Genomic DNA, 23378 nt, shown 5'->3' with positions numbered 1-23378 from the left:
CGTCCCGGAGCTGCTGGCCAAATGCGAACGGCTGGCCGACTTCCTCCAGACGCAGAGCGCGGAAGCGCCGACGCTGTTGTTCAGGGGTGCGCCCCACCCGCTGGAGGACGGCCTGGCGAAGGTCCACGTAGACCAGCCGGCGGTCGATGGGGAGCTGTTGTGCGGCCAGCTGCGCCTCGCCCGTTAGCAGGGGGAGGAGGCGCGCCGCGCGCTGTTCCACCGGCCAGCCCGAGGCCTCTGCTGCCTGCTCGAAGAGCGTGATGAAGGCCTCGGGGTCGTCATGCGGTCCCATCTTAGTGAGGGTGAGGGGAGAAGGGCCTGCGGCGGTGGAGGCAGTGGACCCCGCCGACGCGAGGAGGTGCCGGAACGCCTGTCAGTCTTCTTGCTGCGCCAGCACCAGGGCCTCGAACCGGTGCTCCTTCTCCTTTCAGAGGGTGACTAGCGCCTGGTGCTGGCTTTGCTGGGCCGTGGCGAGGGCATGGACCAGGTCCGCGAAGGGGGAGGACTCCATGGGGCTGTTCTTTTTCCCATGCTCGAGTCCTGGGTTCCGGCACCACTGTAGCAGTTCGTAGGGATGGAGCACAGAAAAGACGGCAGGCTAGAACTAAGTTCCCCAAGAAAACTCTTTTTATTATAGCTTTTCAGCTTTAAACTATACACACACACAAAAGCCTCCTGGCTGGCGAGAGTCTCCTTCCTCTGCTCTCTCTCTCCTTATATAGGGCGTGGTCACTGGGGAAGACACACAAACACAGATTAACCAACATCAGCTGCAGTGATTCTGCCACTTACCTTCCCTGACTCCGCCCTCCGGTCACAGACCAACACTTGACCACACCCCCGCTGCCACAATATACAACTGAAAATAATAGATACCTTTAACAAGTTTTGATTTTACGAAATATACATAATGCAAATGCTACATTAATGTTAGGAATCATTTTGATTCTGTTAAAAAGTTCAATAAACAGGAGATAAAAATAAGTGAAATTAAGTTACAAATGAAAGGAAATTTTCCTGCAGTTACTTGAAATGTAAATACTGTAAACAATACAAAAAAATTCAATAATATTGGTAGGTATATGAAAGTACTATTTAAGATAATGTAAATCTTGGTGAAAAAAAAAAACCAATCAAAACTGAAAGAGTGAAAGTGATCATCATGCTGTTACCATGTGAAGAGTCTTTTATGAATGCGGAAGTGGGCTCTCAGCGCGCCGAGTCCGGTGTGACTGATGAAGGTGACAAGTTTTATGTTTCATCTAATTTAGGTCATTTAAAAACTAATATTATTTGGCAGTGGGCACAAGGAAAGTGTAAAGTTTCTGTCAATATGTTTATCCTGCTTGTATGATAAAATCTCGAAGATATTTATTTAAATACATGAGCAACTCATTCTAAACCTGCTGAGCTTCTCCAGCAAAGCTTTCAAAACTCTTAGTATTTTGCTTCCATTCAAGCCTTGTTTTGAAGTCTGACAATAAGAATGCTACATTTTTGGTGGTAAATTTGATTTTCTTGATTTAACTTCCATATATGGAAAGCATGCACGCCAAGCACACCCCAGGAAACCGCTGACTGTCGACAAAAATGTCCACAGAAATGCACAAAATTACTTCACAAAACAACAAAATTTTGGTTCGCACAGGTTAGTATAAAATTTATAGGCCATGCTTGGGGATTTATGGCCGTGTTTTTTGAGAATTGGCCGTGTAAAACACAGCTGCACAGCTTGCTAGCTAAGCCAATGGTTGCAAAGCAGCTTTACAGAAAATTAAAGGCTGTAATATGAGAATTTTTTCCCTAATTTATCCCTAATGAGCAAGCCTGTGGTGATGGTGGCAAGGAAAAACTCCTTCAGACAACATGAAGAAATCAAGAGGAACCAGATTCAAAAGAGAACCCATCCTCATTTGGGAAATAACCAATAGTGTGATTATAAATAAGTCACTTCAATAACTGTGTCCTATTATAGTCACAAAGTATGACTGTGAAAAGAGGAAAATCATTATGGTTTTAGACTTGTCCAGGGTGTACCCTGCCTCTCACCCATAGTCAGCTGGGATAGGCTCCAGCTTGCCTATGACCCTGTAGAACAGGATAAGCGGCTACAGATAATGGATAGATGGCATTATAGTTTTAACATGAAATTTTTGTTTTGTTGAAATTGTAAACTGGTCATTGATGGAAACTTGAGTGCAAAACTGTTCATGACAACTGCAGTCCTAAAGTTAGCAAGTCAACTGTAGTCCTTAGACATAAATGTATTACTGTAAGTGTCCAGAGCCATCTTCCAAGTGCAATTTTCGACTGTCCATATGGGACAGTCCTCCACAGGAGCAATGTGATGAGACTCTAGCCAGGCATAGGGCATCAGGATGGATCAGGGAGGTCCAAGGAGCAGAAGAGGTCAGCATTTTACTAGTGTCTCAGGATCGACATGTAACTCAGAGGGACAGATTGGGGGGGGGGGGGGGGGGGGGCACACACAGGTTGTTAGGTATGCCCAATGTCACCTAAAGAGTAAGAACAGGATACAGTTTGTACTGAGTGCAAACAGGGACTCTGGCAAAACTAACTATGACAGCATAACTAAAAGGGGAGAGCCAGAAGGTAACACAGACATGAGGGTGCCCTGAGACATAAAGCAGCCAGCCGTCAACAAACCCAAGCGAGTGAGTGAGTTGGGGGCTGACAGCATTCATACATCCCAGTTTACCAAAACAGTCTATGCCTGAGGACCCTCCAGATCTACTCCTTTACCTAATAAAAACTATTAACAAAAGGCTTGATGAAACAGAAATGTTTTCAGCATAGACACATACAGACTGTGTCCAAGTCCTGGACACTACTTGGAAGGCTGTGGGGCTTTATAAGAAAAGGCTTTGCCCCTTGATGTAGCCTTCACTATACGAGGTACCAGTATATAGTCTGCACCTTTTGATCCAAGTAGGTGTGGCAGGTCATAAAGGACCAGAAGTTCGCTTAGGTACTGTGGTGCAAGACCATTCAGTGCTTTAAAAGGTCAATAGTAATATTTTATAATCAATACGAAATTTGATTGGGAGCCAATGCAGTGTAGATAAGACAGGAGTGATGTGGTCATATCTTCTAGTTCTAGTAAGGACTCTTGCTGCTGCATTTTGAACTAATTGGAGCTTGTTTATGCATTTATTGGAACATCCAGACAGTAAGGCATCACTATCTCACTCACCTCACTGTCCCAAACACTGTCTTACTCATTCACTCACTCACTGTCTCACTCATTCACTCACTGTCTCAGTCTTTCACACACTCATTGTCTCAATCATACTCATTATCTCACTCACTCACGGTCTCACCATCTCGCTCACTGTTGCACTCACCCATTCACATATTCACTGTCTTACTCATTCACTCACTCAGTGTCTCAGTCTTTCACACACTCGCTATCACACTCACATACTCATTGTCTCACTCACTCACATTCTCATTCACTCACTGTCTCAACCACTCATTCATACTCACTGTTGCACTCACTGCCTCTCTCACTGTCACACTATCTCACTCACTGTTGCATTCAGTCTCACCCACTAACTCACTGCCTTGCTCACTGTCTCACCCACTCACTGTCTCCCTCAGTCACCATCTCACTCAGTCATACACTCACTGTCACACTCACTGACTGTCTCACTCACTCACACACTTGCTCATTCACACAATCACTATCTCACTCACATACCGTCTCCCTCACTCATACACTCATTGTCTCACTCATTCATACACTCACTGTCTCACACTCAATGTCTCTCTCACTCACTGAGTCTCACACATTCACTCACTACTCACTCAATGTCTCACTCCCTCCTTGTCTCACTCACATACTATTTCACTCACTTACTGTCTCACTCACTCTCTCATTCACTCACTCACTGTGTTACTCACCATCTTACTCATTCACTTACTCACCCTCTCACTCATACACTCACTGACTCACTGTCTAAATCTATCGCAGTCACTCATTCACTGTCACACTTACTGTCTCTCTCACTGAGTCTCACACATTCACTCACTGCATGTCCCATTCAATGTCACACTCCCTCCCTGTCTCACTCACAGACTATTTCACTCACTGTCTCACTCATTCATACACTCACTGCCTCACTCAGTCACTCACTGTCTAAATCTGTCTCACTCATTCACTGTCTCACACTCAATGTCTCTCTCACATTCACACACTCACTGTATCACTCACTCACTCACTCACTCAATGTCTCACTCCCTCCCTGTCTCACTCACATGATGATGATGATGATTGTCCATCACCAATGCGGAATAGTTGATTCTGTGTCCGAAGATGACTGACGAGGCCAATTTGAGCACAAAAGTATCGACCACATGTTGGGCACAAATGTTCAGTAATAGCTAATGAGGTGCCTGCCGCCCTCATCCTACGGACTTCACGTTTTCACCTACACTCTGCCAAGCGTGAAGACTCAGCATCATTAAAGCCTTTATTTATGGCAGCACTCCAGGAAGGGCAGTCTTGTGCAAGGCTTTCCCACAAACTTGATGTAATGACTTGTGTATGAATTGGTTTAAAGTGAGGAGGACTTGCGCAGCATTCATCTGCACTCTCTTGTCTAGAGACGTCCAGTGGCAGGACATAGTCGAGACAGCTGGGGATGAATCCAGATGCAGGAGTTGCCAGAGAATTGCCGAATTGGGACAGGTACCAGCTACAGGGCTCCACTCCGATATTTCCATTAGGGTTGTTTCCCTTAGCCTTTCGCTATCCCTAGCAACCCACAAGGTAGCGGGACCCAACGATGTCACTGTGTTGGGAATTTTTTGTTAAACCTCCTATGAGATAGGTGGTGGGTTTGATTTGGGGGTTCCTCCTCCCCTAGATCCACCATGTTTTGCGATGGTAACGGGGCACCACGAGTAGGACACATGGTCGGTCTTCACCTTGGAGAGGCTAGTGTGATCAGCTCCTGAGTGATCATGTGTTGCGCTTCACAAGGTGCTGGACGTAGGGAGACCAGTCTAAGATGTCTGTTTGGCCACTAAGAAAGATGCTACTCCTCCAGTGATCCTTAACCCCCACTCACTCACATACTATTTCACTCACTCACTGTCTCACTCATTGTCTCTCATTCACTCACTCACTGTGTTACTCACTGTCTTACTCATTCACTTACTCACCGTCTCACTCATTCATACACTCGCTGCCTCACTCAATGTCTAAATCTGTCTCAGTCAGTCACTCATTCACGGTCACACTTACTGTCTCACTCACTCACTGTCCCATTCAATGTCTCCCTCCCTGTCTCAATCTCTGTTTCATTCACTCTTCTCCCTGTTGACCCCGATTGTGGGCATCTATTAAAACATTGCTAACTTTTACCACCCTACATCCTATTGTGGTGCATTTGGAGAGGAGCTAGTGTGTAGAAATGACTAACTTGAGAAAACACTGTCTATGTAAAATGATAATATAAATTCTTCCAACCATGAATATGTACAATTAAATTTAAACCTGCTTAGCCAGTCAAGTGATATTTATTTCAGAACTGATATGCTAACTATGTTGGCCAGTCTGGGAACAATATTTGAATCAATAGCATAGGTGAGATGAAAGGTGTGCCACAAACAAAGGTTGATTACAATTCTGTTTCTCATGAATCAGTCAGCTCACCGGTAAGAGTTGACTCTTTGATTTCCCACAGTGAGTTGGCCTAGTGGTTAGCATGTCTACCTCTTGATCGGGAGATCGCAAGTTCTATTCACGGTCGGGTCATACCAAAGACAATCATAAAAATGGTACCTATTGCCGTCTGACAAGACATGCTACAATACAGATGCGAGTGGGGAGTCAAACTCTTGCAGTTACCAGAGGACTAGCCCCCCACTGTAACCCTAGCTATGTAATAGGCGAGAAGCCAAGCGCTACAGAAACGGAGATCATGGCGTGGGAAGGGACTTTGACTTCCCAAATGGTTCCTTGCCAGTTTTTCGAAACAAACTGGTCTCTGCTGAGTTATAACTTAAATTTACACACTCACTAGCATTCAGTAACTGCTTTATCCTTATCTGGGTCATGGTGGATCTGGACACTATGCCAGGAACATTCTGTGTGAAGAGGGAATACACCTTGGATGGGCACCATGCACACACATTCACACCATAACCTGAATTCAGGATTGAATCCGGGACCCTGGAGCAGTGAGGCAGCAATATTTCCCACTGTGCCACCAACACTGCCCGATCACCAATTGTTCAATAAAAACATTAGTGTACTTTAACAGATTTAAAAAAAAAAAAAAAAAACATTAAAAAAATGGTAAATGTATTTGTTTCAGAATATATTTGAACAAATGTCATAACAGCCAGTCCCGCTGCTTTGACAAAGGCACTGAACACTCCTGCATTAACATTATTGTCATTACTATCAGACACTGCTGTGGCATTTGTATGTAGAAAAAAAAACAAATCTGGAGAAGATTCCTGTCTATTTATCTTTATCCAATAAAACCTAAAAGAGCTGGCTCAAAGAGTTGAAGCACTACAATGCGCATAGTAAGGAGCAGAACAACCAAATTAGTTTTACTGAAATCCAAACTTAGTTCTGGACATTATTCATATAATAAAACCAACATAAATTCATTAGACAGTAATGGCTGTAATAGGAGCACAGGCAAATTCTGGCACACATGGCTACACTAGTGCTCTGAATAAGAACCTGTTTATTTAAAAATAAATTCTCCCTCTCATATTTTATTTATTTATTTATATATAAATAAAATCATACATGTCAATCCCTCACAGCTCTCACCTGTACTCCCTGGTAAAGAAATCCATAATTTCCATACCAAATCCATAGTAATATTTCATGCATAATAAAAATGTATCAGATCTTACCTAATATATGCACTGGTTTATTTCTGTACATCCATATGTACTGTTAACACTCAAACAACAGTCAGTGTTTTCTTAACCCTATATCAGTTCAACAAAATTTAGTGTCTCTTCTCACATAATCCAATAATTTGGGGTTCACTTGGCACATTGTTCAGCAATGTTCCTGGTTGTATGAACATGTTGCACTTCTACCCAACTTTACATGTTCATGGGTTATCTCTAATTTGCAGCATAAGTCACTGTTCATCTTGGTCTGCAGGAGTGCAGTTAGAGTATCTGCATTCATGTTCTTTCTGCAGTCAGTGTGGATCTTCCTCACCTGGGAGAACACCCTCTCACTATCAGCACTGCTGTGTGGGAGACACAGCAATGCTGTCATCACTATTTTCATGGTGGGGAATCTTACTTCTCTCATGACTGTTTTCATCTTTAAGATGTTAACCCACACCATGTAAAGTCTGATCCTGTTCCCCTGAGAGTCCACCAACTTGAGCTGTGAGTCTTCCATCAGTTGAAAGTCCTCATACTCTTCCTTTAGCTCTTCCAAATCAACATGAGTGAATTTGTTGGCCAGTGATACAACTGAAATAAAATATGAAACAATATAGTCATGATAGTAATATAAAATACTATAAAAGATTTTGAATAAAAATTTTTTTCTTGTTTAAATGTGGTTAATTGTTTAGAATTTGAACTAGATCATATATTTTAATGTTTAGAAATTTAATATATCCTAATAGCATTTTCAGGAATAAAAGAAGTGCAGAATGAACCTACGGTTGACATATGTAAGGTCAGCTCTCAGTTTGGGATCCAGAACCTTCAGGTCTGACAACACTTGGTCCTCAAAGGGGAATTTCTTCAGCATCTTCCCAACCACAGAGCAGTAGAAAAGATCTTGCCTTTTTTTTTTTTTTAATTTATTTGCTAACAAATAAAAAAAAAAAAAAAAAAAAAAAGATCTTGCCTCACTGAAAATCAAGAATAAAAGTTTTCATTCATGTCAAAAATTCGGACAAGCACTGCCAGTCTCGTCACTCTTTTTATCATTGCTTTCATCAATCATTACAGAAAAGGGCATAGTCTTACAATGATCCATCACTGGAGAAGTGGCCTCTGGTGCTAGACTTCGTTTTATAATCTGAGTCGCCTTGGCCCGTTTACAGCTGAATTTGTTTGCTAGATCACTATCTGAAAATAGTGTAGGGACGAGTTCCATGAATCGGTCTGCGACGGACATCGGGAGGTTGTGTTGAGCAATGAAATTTCAAAATGCCACTTCTGATTTTAAGATAGTGTCAGATACAACTTTTGCTGGCTTTTGCGTGAAGAAATTAATTGACGGCTGTCTCTTTTTCTGGTTTGCATTCTTCACATGCATTTGAGATTTCATGTTGTAAAACTCCCTACGTGTGGGTGGAGCACAGAGGACGGCAGGACAGAGATCAGGTTTTATAATTCGGCTTTATTGCCACACTTTTCAGTTTAACAATAATTATTCGTGCAGACACACACACACAACCGGCGTCTGGTTCAGGGATCAGCTCCTTCTGTTCTCGCTCTCCCTCCTGATATAGGGCGCAGTCACTGGGAAGACACACAAACACAGGTTAATTGCTCTCAGGTGACGTGATTCTGCCACTTACCTTCCCTGACTCCGCCCTCCTGTCACAGACCGGCGCTTGACCACGCCCCCGCTGCCACATACCCCCACCGCCCGACTCAGGCCGGGCGGCCGTCCGGCCTGCAGCCGACTCCTCCCCCCCTTGACAGGAGAGGAAGTCCGCCACAACCATCTGCGCCCCCGGCCTGTGGACCACCTTGAAATTGAAGGGTTGGAGCGCCAGATACCAACGGGTGATCCGCGCGTTGGCATCTTTCATGCGGTGGAGCCACTGGAGGGGCGCGTGGTCCGAACAGAGGGTGAAAGGGCGCCCCAGCAGGTAGTACCGGAGGGCGAGAACCGCCCACTTGATGGCCAGACACCCTCTCTATGGTGCTGTAGCGCCCCTCACGCACCGACAGCTTCCTGCTGATATACAGGACAGGGCGGTCCTCCCCCTCCACCTCCTGGGACAAAACCGCCCCCAGCCCTCTGTCCGACGCATCGGTCTGCAACATAAAAGGGAGAGAAAAGTCAGGGGAGTGTAGAAGTGGCCCCCCACACAGTGCAGCCTTTACCTCTGAGAAAGCCCGCTGGCACTGCTCCGTCCACTGGACCGGATCTGGTGCCCCCTTTTTAGTGAGATCAGTCAGCGGGCTGGTGACGTCCGAATAATTAGGTATAAACCTGCGATAATAGCCAGCCAGCCCCAGGAACTGTCTCACCCCCTTTTTGGTCTTGGGCCTCGGGCAGGCCGCAATTGCTGCCGTCTTATTAATTTGGGGACGCACCTGCCCGTTGCCCAAGTGGAAGCCCAGATACCGTACTTCCACCCACCCAATCGCACACTTCTTTGGGTTGGCTGTGAGCCCCGCTCGCCTCAGCGACCTAAGGACAGCCCTCAGATGTTCGAGGTGCCGCTGCCAGTCATTGCTATAGATGATTATGTCATCTAAATATGCTGCCGCATACGTGGCGTAAGGGCGGAGGACTCTGCCCATCAGCCGCTGAAACGTCGCGGGTGCCCCAAACAGCCCAAACGGAAGGGTGACGAATTGGTGTAAACCAAACGGTGTGGAAAAGGCCGTTTTTTCTCGGGATAGTGGAGTCAAGGGGATCTGCCAATATCCCTTCATCAAATCCAGTGTCGAATAAAAGCGAGCAGTGCCGAGTCGATCGAGCAACTCATCAATACGAGGCATTGGGTACGCGTCGAATTTAGACACCGCGTTGACTTTTCTATAGTCCACACAGAACCGGACCGACCCGTCGGCCTTGGGTACCAAGACCACCGGGCTGCTCCAGTCACTGTAGGACTCCTCGACGATGCCCATTTCGAGCATGGTCTGAAGTTCTTCCCAAACCACCTTTTTTTTGTGTTCGGGTAGCCTGTAAGGGCGGCTACGCACTACCACCCCCGGGGGCGTCTCTATGTGGTGCTCTATGAGGTTAGTGCGACCGGGCAGGGGCGAGAACACATCCGAAAACTCGGTCTGCAACTGGGCGACCTCCGTGAGTTGGGTCGGGGAGAGGTGGTCTCCACAGGGGACCGGAGAGGTACGGGATGCCAATGTCCCTTTTTGAACCTCCGGCCCCAGCTCCGCCTTCTCCGGAACTACCGACACCAACGCCACGGGGACCTCCTCATTCCAGAGTTTAAGCAGGTTGAGGTGGTAAATCTGTAGCGCCCCACCCCTGTCCGTTCGCCTCACCTCATAGTCGACGTCCCCGACTTGCCGTGTGACCTCAAAGGGTCCTTGCCACTTGGCGATCAATTTGGAGCTCGACGTGGGCAACAGTACGAGTACCTTATCTCCCGGAGTGAACTCTCTAAGGCGCGTACCCTTGTTGTACAGGCGGGCTTGCCATTCCTGGGCCTGCCACAAATTCTCCTGAGTTAGGTGGGTGAGCGTGTGGAGTTTTGCGCGCAGGTCCATAACGTACTGAATTTCGTTCTTACTTTGTGAAGGTCCCTCCTCCCAATTTTCCCGCAGCACGTCCAGAATGCCGCGCGGCTTACGCCCATATAATAATTCGAACGGGGAGAACCCCGTGGAGGCTTGGGGGACCTCTCGCACTGAGAACAGCAAGGGTTCGAGCCACTTATCCCAATTACGTGTGTCCTCACTTACGAATTTTTTAATAATATTTTTGAGGGTGCGGTTGAATCGTTCCACTAAACCGTCCGTTTGTGGGTGATACACGCTGGTGCGGATCGGCTTAATCCCCAATAACCCATACAGTTCGCGCAGTGTTCGTGACATAAACGTAGTGACTTGATCAGTCAGAATCTCTTTCGGGATTCCAACTCGGGAGATGACGTGGAAGAGTGCCTCGGCAATACTGCGTGCTGAGATATTGCGCAGAGGCACTGCTTCCGGGTATCGCGTTGCATAGTCCACCAGAACTAATATAAAGCGGTACCCTCGTGCTGACCGATCTAATGGCCCGACGAGATTCATCCCAATTCTCTCAAACGGGGTCTCGATTAACGGTAGAGGGCACAAAGGCGCTTTTGGAATGGCCGCTGGGTTTACTAACTGGCATTCGCGGCATGCCGTACACCACCTACGGACATCGCCGCGAATCCCCGGCCAATAGAACCGGGCCATTATTCGGGCTAGTGTTTTATCCTGCCCCAAGTGTCCAGCCATGGGATTAAAGTGAGCCGCCCGGAATACCAATTCCCGGCGGCTCTTCGGAATTAAAAGCTGCGTGACGCGCTCTTTAGTTTGAGTGTCCTGCGTCACTCGGTATAATCTATCCTTCATATTCGCGAAGTAGGGGAAGGACGGGGTGGTGTTCGGCTGGAGCGTTTGACCATCGATTACTCTCACTTGGTCAAACGCATGCCGCAGAGTCTCGTCTCGCGACTGCTCTAATGGGAAATCGGCGAGGGATTCCCCAATAGAGAGAGGAGGAGCCGGCGGCTCCTCACTCTGACGCGGAGATGACGTAGACAGCTCTGTGACAGCTGCTCCCGCCAAAGCGACACCGGGACCTCCCCCTGTCAAATGGCAGGACCCACTCTCGACTAGGCGTGTCATTAAACCCCGAAATCCCGGCCAATCAGTCCCCAAAATTAGAGAGTGGGTAAGGCGAGGATTAACCGCCGCCTTCACTATAAATTTTTCCCCTCTGAAAAAAATGTGGACCGACACCAAAGGGTAGCTGTGAACATCCCCGTGCACACACAATACCTTCACCCCCTGTGCTCCCCCCAATGCCTCGTTTTGAACCAGGCTTTGGCGAATTGAGGTCTGATTACAACCAGAATCCACCAACGCCTGATATGTAGCCCCTTGGATACTCACCGGTATGCGATACGCTCCGGCCCGATCGAGGGCAGCCTCTGGCGCGTCGGGGATCCGAACCACCGCGCCCACTTCCATTGCTGTGCACTGCTGATGAAGGTGGCCCGGCTCCCCGCAGCGCCAGCAAACCGGCCCGGGCTTTCCCTCTGCACCAGTGATCTGGGGCTCACTCACCTGAGGTGGGGGAGAGACAGACACAGAAGGGAGAAACGGGAGGGCACCGCGGGTGCGGCGGGCCAGCTGGGGTGGTGCCGGCCCCCGCCTCCGCGGTGGGGGAATGGGGCGAGGACGGGACACAGGAGGAGAGGGAGAGAGAGAGAGAGAGAGAGAGAGAGAAAAGAGGAGAGAAGAGACGATGCCATCTGCTGTCCTGCCACCGGGACAGCCGCCAGATGATCCTCCGCCAGCTCGACTGCCTGATCCAGCGACGCCGGGCGGTGGCACTGGACCCACTCCGCGGTTCCGGCTGGTAAGCGGGCGACGAATTGTTCCAGTACCACCTGGTCGACGATTCCCTCGGCGTCGCGATTGTTGGCCCTCAGCCACCGCCAGCAGGTGTCCCGGAGCTGCTGGCCGAACGCGAACGGCCGGCCGACTTCCTCCAGTCGCAGCGCGCGGAAGCGCTGGCGCTGTTGCTCCGGTGTGCGCCCCACGCGCTGGAGGACGGCCCGGCGGAGGTCCGCGTAGGCCAGCCGGCGGTCGGTGGGGAGCTGTAGCGCGGCCAGCTGCGCCTCTCCCGTGAGCAGCGGGAGGTGGTGTGCCGCGCGCTGCTCCATCGGCCATCCCGAGGCTTCGGCGACCTGTTCAAACAACATGATGAACGCCTCGGGGTCGTCCTGTGGGCCCATCTTGGTGACAATGAGGGGAGACGGGCCCGCGGCCGGAGCGCTGGTGGACCCCGCCGACGCGAGGAGATGCCGGAACGCCTCGCAATCTTCCTGCTGGGCCAGCACCAGGGCTTCGAAGTGCCGTTCCTGCTCCTTTCGGAGCGTGACGAGTGCCTGGTGCTGGCTTTGCTGAGCCGTGGCGAGGGCGTGGACCAGATCGGCGAACGGGGAGGATTCCATGGGGCTGCTGGTTTGGTGCTCCACTGTCCCGGGTTTCAGCACCACTGTAAAACTCCCTACGTGTGGGTGGAGCACAGAGGACGGCAGGACAGAGATCAGGTTTTATAATTCGGCTTTATTGCCACACTTTTCAGTTTAACAATAATTATTCGTGCAGACACACACACACAACCGGCGTCTGGTTCAGGGATCAGCTCCTTCTGCTCTCGCTCTCCCTCCTGATATAGGGCGCAGTCACTGGGAAGACACACAAACACAGGTTAATTGCTCTCAGGTGACGTGATTCTGCCACTTACCTTCCCTGACTCCGCCCTCCTGTCACAGACCGGCGCTTGACCACGCCCCCGCTGCCACACATGTGTTCCCTCACGTCGTAAATTCCAGAGGCAAACACTTTCATGTCTCTACAACAAATTGTGCAGTTGACATACTCAGCACCCATTTTGGAAGCGATAATTATTCCATTGAATGTTTCTGTCCATTCGGGAAGAAAGCAACCTCCAGTTTTAGATGTTTTGAGTTTTTTCCTTCGGTGGTGCTGACATCTTGACCTGTCTATTGTTACGCTACATGTGCTGTCAGGCCTAGACATTAAGCATTTACCACTGGTGGCCCATTGGGCCAGTGGAATTGAAAAGTTACTGGCCCAAATGGAAAATGTGGTGGCCCGAATGCACGCGGTACCCGAACCACAGCTGCCGTAGGCAGCCGCTGCAAGCATCGCAGGTGCTTGCACAAAGAGGGGGGCCCAGGGGCCGTTCCCTGGAAAATTTTGATTTTTCAATTCATATTCATGCATTCTGGTAGCCTGGGAAATCCCATGCTGCTTTGCACAATCGTTCCGATCTGAAAAGACAGCATGGAAACTATGGTCTAAAGGCTCGCCTGAGTTAGGGAGCCAATCAGAAAGTGGGGAGAGGTGGAAAGACGGTGACGTGTACTACTCGACAAACGGAAGCTTGTATTTTATTTGGGACTGTTTACGGATCACATTTAACATGGCGGTGAGCGATACGAACCAAACTAACCAAACCAGCTTCTCTCATATTTGTCTTGCACAAACGGCAGTAATCGTTCAGTGCCATTGTTTTCCAATTTTTGTTTTGCCTTCTCTTTCTCTTTCCTTCTCTTCTTCGCCTCTTCGTCTTCTTCGTCGCTCTAACTACGTCACCGGGTACAACTGCCATGATTGGCCATGGGCTACGTATATGCAAAATGATAGACATTCGCAACGTCCAATAAACAGCCGTTGACAATCGTAAACCACACCTCCCCTACGAGAAATTCAATAGGTGGATTCCAGACCATATTTCACTTGTGATATGGTCTGGTGTTAACCAGACTAGCATTCTGGTGCATTTTAAGGTGAAATTAATGAAAATAAGATTATTCATATTTTGCATTATTATATCTTTATTGTTTGTTCACATTGATATTTTATTGTTTGCATTTCCTCATCTCATCTCATCTCATTATCTCTAGCCGCTTTATCCTTCTACAGGGTCGCAGGCAAGCTGGAGCCTATCCCAGCTGACTACGGGCGAAAGGCGGGGTACACCCTGGACAAGTCGCCAGGTCATCACAGGGCTGACACATAGACACAGACAACCATTCACACTCACATTCACACCTACGGTCAATTTAGAGTCACCAGTTAACCTAACCTGCATGTCTTTGGACTGTGGGGGAAACCGGAGCACCCGGAGGAAACCCACGCGGACACGGGGAGAACATGCAAACTCCACACAGAAAGGCCCTCGCCGGCCCCGGGGCTCGAACCCAGGACCTTCTTGCTGTGAGGCGACAGCGCTAACCACTACACCACCGTGCCGCCCCTGTTTGCATTTCCTGTTCTATCAATTTCTTAGTTACATTTAAAAATTTCCTTTGTTCTTGTTCTCTGTTCGTTTAACACATGCTGTTGATTACTGTTTTACATTAACAGTTGTTTGTATAAGTTTTAGAATAAGCTAAGTTTTGCCTCACCATGCAACTAACTTGTTTATAGAATAAGCTTTGCCTGTAACCCACCCTGTGTGATGTAGACATATTTTCCTTTTTTGTCATGGTTTCAACTTGGCTCATATATTCTCAACATTGTAGATATTGAATTCTCACCACTGTAGATATTCTAATAAAAATAGAGGTACAATGAACTTTTTATATACACCTTGATATAATAGCCACAAGACACACACAGGCCAGTCCCAAGTCTGAATGAAAGGTGAGGGTGGCATACTAACCCTTATCATGCTGGATTTAAACGGGCATTTTTATTGCCCATGAAGAAGTTTTATTTCTTAATTAATAAAATATCATGAGAATTACTGACAAACCATACATTTCCTGAAAGGGTGGACTTTGGGGAATAATCTAGTGAGATTTTTGCAAAGCCTTACCTGCTCGGGGGTGATTTATAACCCTAATTACCTGTTAATTAGCTAATTAACAGGTATGCTCAGGTGAGCCAAAAAGGGGTGAAAAGTTGTGTTTTTTTAATAAGACAAGATATAAACAAATTTTCAGGATATATGTCCTTGGGGGAACTAGTAGTAAATTTTTGAAAATTCAGCTCATTTGCATAAACCGTTGCCATGGCAACAGCAGATACCCTAGCAACTGGGGGTATACTGGGTTTAGCATGGTCTGGTTGTACCAGAGAGGGTCAGAATAGTTATTATTTTTGTTGTAATGAACTAATGTAGACCTAGTTTGGCTATTTTGATAGATTTCATCATCTTTTGATATTTGAACAATATAATATATGGGATCAGATCTAATTTACCACATTTTATCTGTTCTTCTATTTCAGTCATAGCAACCAACATTTATACTTCATTCTTTAATCACTAAAAGTTGATAGACGTGTAGCCATATTTCTTGGCAGTGTATCCTGAAATTTTGATATTAATATACAAAGTCTGAACGATTTTACACCATCTGAAGCTAAAGCGCATGTGTTGAAATGCTGTTTTACGATTTGGCGAGTTGTAAACCGAGCGTGACGTCGCGCGCTCTGATTGGCTGCCGAGTTCAAAATGAAGCCATTCCTTAACACCCAATAGTTAAATTTATGCACGATCGTATTTAAACTGTTTACCTGGCCTTTGGCCAGGTTGGGGAGCGTGGAGTTTGAACATATTTCTATTTGAATTTCACCGTTCTGATGGTCTCCTTGCCGCAACCGTCTTCGTCTACAACATGCTATTTTCCCGCCAAAATGACGCTTCCGAACAGCGCCGAACATCTCCGAAGATGCACGAAGATAACACACTCCTGCTGCGAAGCGTGACGAAAACAAAGATGGTGGACCTCGTATCGAAAAGGTGCATTTTACGAACAATTTCTTCACAACTCTGGGTAAAATATGAGTAATAAAATTTGTTAATTTGTATCGAAAATGTACTGGCCCGCCCGGGCCACTGTTTGGCCAAATTTAGTGGCCCGAACTGGCCCGAAAGACTTAAAAAACACCGCCGGGCCATCGGGCAAGTGCTAATGTCAAGCCCTGCTGTTATTTCCCGCTCGGTGTGCAGGAAAATCAAATCAAGTTTATTTGTACAGCGCTTTTAACAATAAACATTGTCGCAAAGCAGCTTTACAGAATTTGAACGACTTAAAAGATGAGCTAATTTTATCCCTAATCTATCCCCAATGAGCAAGCCTGTGGCGACGGTGGCAAGGAAAAACTCCCTCAGACGACATGAGGAAGAAACCTCGAGAGGAACCAGACTCAAAAGGGAACCCATCCTCATTTGGGCAACAACACACAGCCTGACTATAATATTAACAGTTTTAACAGGTATAACCCTCAACTGTCCTCATGGGGCCGTCCTTCACAGGAGTGGGGCGATAAAACTCCGACCAGACACAGGGCACCAGGATGGATCAAGCAGGTCCGAGGGGCAGAAGAGGCCAGCATCTCAATCCCAGGATCAACATGTAACTCAGAGGGACAGATGGGGGGGGGGGAAGAAAACATGTTGTTAGGTATGCCCTAAAAATGACAAGTATTAAATCTGTGTGGTAGGCTCGCAGAGACGAGAGTCTTTACATCAGGCATGACACACAATGGCATGTTAATATGGTAAAAAAAATATATCATGACCTGCTCTGGCTGGATGCTTGATTGGGTGATGGGAGCACACTCCTCAGCAATGATGAGATGCAGATGGGACCCTTAGGCCTGGCCAAGACAATTCAGTTACATTTCACCGGGTCTGGGACATGCGACAGAATGTCTGATGGCCGATTCCCTGCAGGCTACGATAGCCAGTCGAGGTCCCCACCGTCTCCACCAAAAGATTTCCTGTTGACTCCATGTAACTCAGAGGGACAGATTTGGAGTGGGGGGGGGGGGAGAGAAAGAAAACACAGGTGGTTAGGTATGCCCAATGTCACCTGAATAAGTAGGAACAGTATACATATTGCACCGAGTACAAGCAGGGACTCCGGCAACTAACTATGACAGCATAACTAAAAGCAGAGAGCCAGAAGGTAACACAGGCATGAGGGAGCCCCGGGACATAAAGCAGCCAGCCACTGCACCGTCAACAAACTCGAGTGAGCAAGCGAGTGGGGACTGACAGCATCCATACATCCCAGTTTACCAAAACACTCTAGATCTGAGGACCCTCCAGATCTACTCCTTTACTTCATAAACACCATTAATAAAAGGCTTGACTAAACAGATATGTTTTCAGCCTAGACTTAAATGCTGAGACTGTGTCTGATTCCCGAACATTACTTGGAAGGCTGTTCCATAACAGTGGGGCTTTGTAAGAAAAGGCTCTGCCCCCTGATGTAGCCTTCACTATACGAGGTACCAGCAGATAGCCTGCACCTTTTGATCTAAGTAGGCGTGGCGGGTCATAGAGGAGCAGAAGTTCACTCAGGTACTGTGGTGCGAGACCATTTAGTGCTTTAAAGGTCAATAGTAGTATTTTATAATCAATACGAAATTTGATTGGGAGCCAATGCAGTGTGGATAAGACAGGCGTGATGTGGTCATATTTTCTAGTTCTAGTAAGGACTCTTGCTGCGGCATTTTGAACTAACTGGAGCTTGTTTATGCACTTATTGGAACATCCAGACAGTAAGGCATTACAATAATCCAACCTGGAGGTAACGAAAGCATGGACTAGTTTTTCTGCATCATGCAATGACATTAAATTTCTTATCTTTGCAATATTTCTGAGATGAAAGAAAGCTATCCGGGTGATGTTATCAATGTGAGTTTCGAATGAAAGACTGGGGTCAATAATCACTCCGAGGTCTTTTACTGCTGCACGTGAAGAAACAGAAAGGCCATCCAGAGTTACTGTGTAATCAGAAAACTTACTTCTAGCTGTATGTGGTCCTAGCACAAGTACTTCAGTCTTGTCAGAGTTAAGCAGAAGGAAATTTATAAGCATCCAGTGTCTAATGTCCTTCACACATTCCTCAATTCTATTAAGCTGGTGTCTCTCATCAGGTTTTGCAGAGACATACAACTGTGTGTCATCAGCATAACAGTGGAAACTAATACAATGTTTACGAATAATATCGCCCAGAGGTAACATATATAGAGAAAAAAGCAGTGGACCCAAGACAGAACCTTGTGGAACACCAAACTTTACCTCGGTACGTCTAGAAATATCACCATTTATATCAACATACTGATAACGATCAGTTAGATAAGACCTGAGCCAGGAGAGGGCCATTCCCTTAACTCCCACAACATTTTCTAGTCTATCCAGAAGAATGGAATGATCAATGGTATCAAATGCTGCACTAAGGTCAAGCAACACAAGTAGCGAGACACAGCCCTGATCAGACACCAACAGTAGGTCGTTTACTACTTTAACCAGTGCTGTCTCTGTGCTATGATGATGTCTAAATCCTGACTGATACATTTCATGGATGTTATTCCTATGTAAATATGAGCATAACTGCTGTGCCACAGCTTTTTCAAGGATCTTGGAGATAAAGGGGAGGTTTGATATTGGCCGATAATTGGACAGCTGACAGGGATCAAGGTCAGGTTTTTTAATCAGGGGTTTGATAACTGCTAGTTTAAAGGATTTGGGTACATAGCCAATCATAAGAGAAGAATTTATTATTTTTAGAAGCGGTTCAATTACTCCAGGCATTATCTGTTTGAATAGATGTGTCGGTAAGGGATCTAGTACGCAAGTTGAGGCTTTTGATGTAGAGATTAATGAAAGTAATTCAGTTTCTTTTAGGGGAGTAAAACATTCTAACTGATGATCTGATACAGTTATATTGTTAACTACGAGGTCACTTTCATTGTCTAACCTTAAATTAGTAGTTTGAATTTTTTGTCGGATATTCTCAATTTTGTCATTAAAAAAAATTCATGAAGTCGTTGCTACTACATACTGCAGGTGTGCATCTGTCTATAGTGGACTTATTCCTGGTTAATTTTGCTACAGTATTAAATAGGAATCTAGGATTATTTTTGTTATCTTCTATTAGGGAGGAGAGATATGTTGATCTCGCAGCACTAAGAGCTTTTCTATACTTCAGGAAGCTCTCCTTCCACGCCAATTTGAACACTACCAATTTTGTTTGACGCCATTTACGTTCCAATTTTCGAGTGGTCTGTTTTAATGTGCGAGTGTCATCATTATACCAGGGTGCTAATTTTTTGTCTCTGACCATTTTCCCTTTTAGAGGAGCTACATTATCTAAAGTATGGCGGAATGTTGACTCTAAGCATTCAGTTGCCTGATCGAGTTCTGCAGGGGCTGACAGTGACCCAATCAAAGTTGACAGCTCTGGGAGATCATTTATAAAGCTCTGTGCAGTAGTTGACGTGAAAGTACGTTTAATACAGTAGCGTGGTGAGGTGCATATATTATTACTCAGACATATTTTGAATGAGATGAGACAATGATCTGAGATAACTTCAGACTGTGGAAGTATGACTATATTGTCTACGTTTAATCTGAATGTTAGTATTAGATCAAGGGTGTGACCACCATTATGGGTCGGTCCTATGACATTCTGCTTAATCCCGACTGAATCTAAGATGGACACAAACGCTGTTTTTAAAGGGTCTTCTGGGTTATCAAAGTGAATATTAAAATCTCCGACAACTAAAGCTTTGTCTAAGGAAATAACCAAATCTGAGATAAAATCTGCAAATTCAGAAAGAAACTCAGAATATGGCCCCGGGGGCCTGTAAATAATAAGTAATGGAATTAACTGGGTAGACTTATTTTTCGAGGCTACATACATTATATGAGTATGAAGAACTTCAAATGTATGAAATTTATAACCAGGTTTGTGTGTTACACCTAGAAAATCGTTATAAATAACCGCGACGCCTCCTCCTCTGCCAGTTAGACGAGGCTGGTGTATATAACTGTATCCAGGAGGACTCGCTTCATTTAATGCTATATATTCATTTGGCTTAATCCATGTTTCTGTTAAACACAGTACATTAAACTCCTGATCAGTAGGGCTGGGCGATTTTACGATTACGATGTTATTCACGATATAAAATCTCTACGATTAGAAATTAGACATGTACGATATGCCTACGATAGGACTGGGCAATTTTACGATTACAATGTTATTCACGATATAAAATCTCTACGATTAGAAATTAGACATGTACGATATGCCTACGATAAGCCTATGCCTTCAATAAAATTACTTCATCCGAAGTTTTGACAGACACGCGAATAGCCAATCATAACTAAACAGTACCGCACGTAACCAATCAGTTGGAAGAGAGCCACGTCAAGTTAGGTTGCGTGCACACAAACACACACACGTGTAGCAGCAACGCACAGTGGTGAAGTTTGCAGGAGCACGGCATTTCTCCAACAAAGCGATTATAAAAATGAGCGAGAAGCCGACTGACCGGAGTTCTGAACAGGAAAGTCAGAGCACTGCCCTGGAGGACATTGTTGAAAAGAAGGGCCAGAGATCTTCGGTTGTGTGGAGGTATTTTGGATATTTAAAATCGGACATACAACAAAGTGTTACACTATGCAAATTATGCCGAAAGCACGTCCCTACTAAGACTGGAAACACCACCAATTGTTTCCAGCATTTAAAACAGTATCACCCACTAGAGCACGCAGAGTGCTGTCAGACCGGCAATGACCCCTCGAATGCCGGTAAAAAGAAGCTTCAACAACAGACCATGCAGTCCGCTCTTTCCCGCATCATGCCGTATGAGAAAACATCGAAGCGACACAAAGACATTACACATGCAATCACACACTTCATTGCAAAAGGCATGCTGCCAATACGCACAGTCGAAACGGCAGAATTCAAACAGCTAATGAATGTGATCGACCCTCGTTATCAGCTCCCAGGACGCAAGCACTTTTCGCAGACAGCGATCCCAAACATGTACACGGAGTGCAGAGGGATGGTTGAGAGGGACCTGCAAGCCGTGTCATACTTTGCCACCACATCGGACATGTGGTCAAGTCGAACGTCAGAACCATATATGAGCCTCACTGCTCACTACATTGAGCAAGACTGGACTTTAAAGAGCAAATGCCTCCAAACGGCATACTTTCCCGAGGATCATACTGGTGAAGCAATTGCATCAGGACTGACAGAATCGCTTGCTTCATGGGGGCTAAGTGAAAGCAAACAAGTTTGCATTACCACAGATAGTGGAGCAAATATAGTGAAAGCTACCTCCCTCAACAACTGGACTCGCCTGCAGTGTTTTGGGCATCGACTTCACTCAGCTGTTGGTAAGTTGAATAGCAGAATTGCCTTAATTATATTTTCAGGTCGTATAAATATGAAAAATTCATGTTCATTATTATCTTTAAAAAAAACAATTATTTAAAAAGAAACTAGACAAGAAAGTTTTACAATGTTAGAGAGTTAATACTTTTCATAATGTTTATTAGGCCACCCGTTTAAAATTATGCTTTATGTATTTCTCAAAGATTATTTGCCACCTCAGAAGATTCTAACCTATTCAAACTATGTTGGATTCAAGCCCATGTCTATTAAATTTAAAAAGACTGTCTTGATTATGCAGCCCCTCATGTAAAATATTCTGTAGGCCTATTATAAATAATCATACTAGTTCTCTTTTTTTTTTTTTTTTCCCCAGAGAGAGCCGGAAAGAACAAGAAAGTGGAGCGTGCTGTGGGTGTGTGTAAGAAAGCAGTGGCTGCCTTCAGCTTCTCTTGGAAGAAGAAGAGAGACCTGGCTGCTGCTCAGGAAGAGCTTCACCTACCCCAGCACAAGTTAGTGACTGAGTCACCCACCAGGTGGGGCTCACGTCAGAAGATGGTTGAAAGAATGCTGGAGCAGCAGAAAGCCGTCGCTCAGGTCTTAGGTGCAGACAAAAAGACAAGACAACTGGTTCCTGCATGGCAAGACATAGAGGTCCTGGAATCTGTGCATGGGGCCCTGAATGCACTACTGGAATTCACTGATTCACTCTCCAGTGAAAATTATGTGAGTGTGTCATACCTCAAGCCGATGCTGCAACTTTTCAGAACACAGATTCTGAAGCCAGCCGACGATGAAACACAGCTCACCAAAGAATTGAAGATGACAGTCATGTCATACCTGGATGAAAAGTATACTGATCCGATTACTGAGGAACTGCTTGATATTGCAACGTTGGTTGATCCGCGTTTCAAGGTGCAATACATCAACCCGGAAAACATTGATGCCATCAAAATGAGAGCTGTGTCTGAGATGCTGGAGGACCTGTCCACTTCAGTCAGAACAGAGGAAGCAGCACCAGAGCAAGCAGAGGCAGGAGAGGCTGCAGTGCCTCCCCCCCTGAAGAAACAAAAAAAGTCATTGGGCAGCTTCTTTAAGAAATCGCACTCCAGCCCAGGACTCAATGACAGAGCGTTAGTTGAGAGGGAACTTGAAAACTACCTGATGGCAGCAGATGCAGACAGCGAAACGGACCCACTGCAGTGGTGGAAGATCAATGAAAGAAACTTCCCAAGACTTAGCTGCCTTGCAAAGCGCTATTTATGCATCCCTGCAACCAGCACACCCTCTGAGAGGGTATTTAGCACAGGGGGTAACATTGTGACCTGCCACAGGGCAGCTTTAAAACCTGAGACAGTGGATAGACTTGTCTTCCTCGCTCGTAACCTGTAAACAGTCAAACCTTAAAAACCTTAAACACACTGACGTACAGGATTGCACTTTTTTTCTCCTTGCAGCATAAGGTTTACACGTCAATATGTCTTTTATGTTTATTTGAAAGCTGCTAGAATTTGCACAAATGATTAACAAATGGTATATAGTTTTTATTTTTCAGTTTCAGTTTATTCATTTGAACAAAAAGAACAAAAGAATGTGCATCCAGTTTGTTTTGGTTCTGTGAAACTTGAAGGCTTGTTAAGCTATTTTTGTTAATTAGGAAGGAACTACTAATTTGTAATGTTCATATTTTGAGCAGAAAATTAAAGAAAATACAAAAATGGTGATTTGATTTATATCGTGATATATATCGTTATCGAAAATTTTGAAAAA

The 23378-nt window shown here is 45.8% G+C and overlaps 1 protein-coding gene across 1 annotated transcript; it reads left to right on the top strand.

Moving 5' to 3' along the window:
* Positions 1-21069: 21069 nt before the first annotated feature.
* LOC132874997 (E3 SUMO-protein ligase ZBED1-like) lies at positions 21070-23000 on the top strand. The gene is made up of 2 exons (XM_060911547.1): positions 21070-21613; positions 21985-23000. Exons 1-2 carry the CDS (start codon positions 21070-21072, stop codon positions 22998-23000), a joined length of 1560 nt encoding a protein of 519 aa, XP_060767530.1.
* Positions 23001-23378: the final 378 nt, after the last annotated feature.

This window comes from Neoarius graeffei, chromosome 27 (assembly GCF_027579695.1).
Source record: "Neoarius graeffei isolate fNeoGra1 chromosome 27, fNeoGra1.pri, whole genome shotgun sequence".
NCBI classification, from domain to species: Eukaryota; Metazoa; Chordata; class Actinopteri; order Siluriformes; family Ariidae; genus Neoarius; species Neoarius graeffei.
The sequence above is the reverse complement of the archived record's forward strand: the minus strand, read 5'-3'. Positions and strand labels throughout refer to the sequence as shown.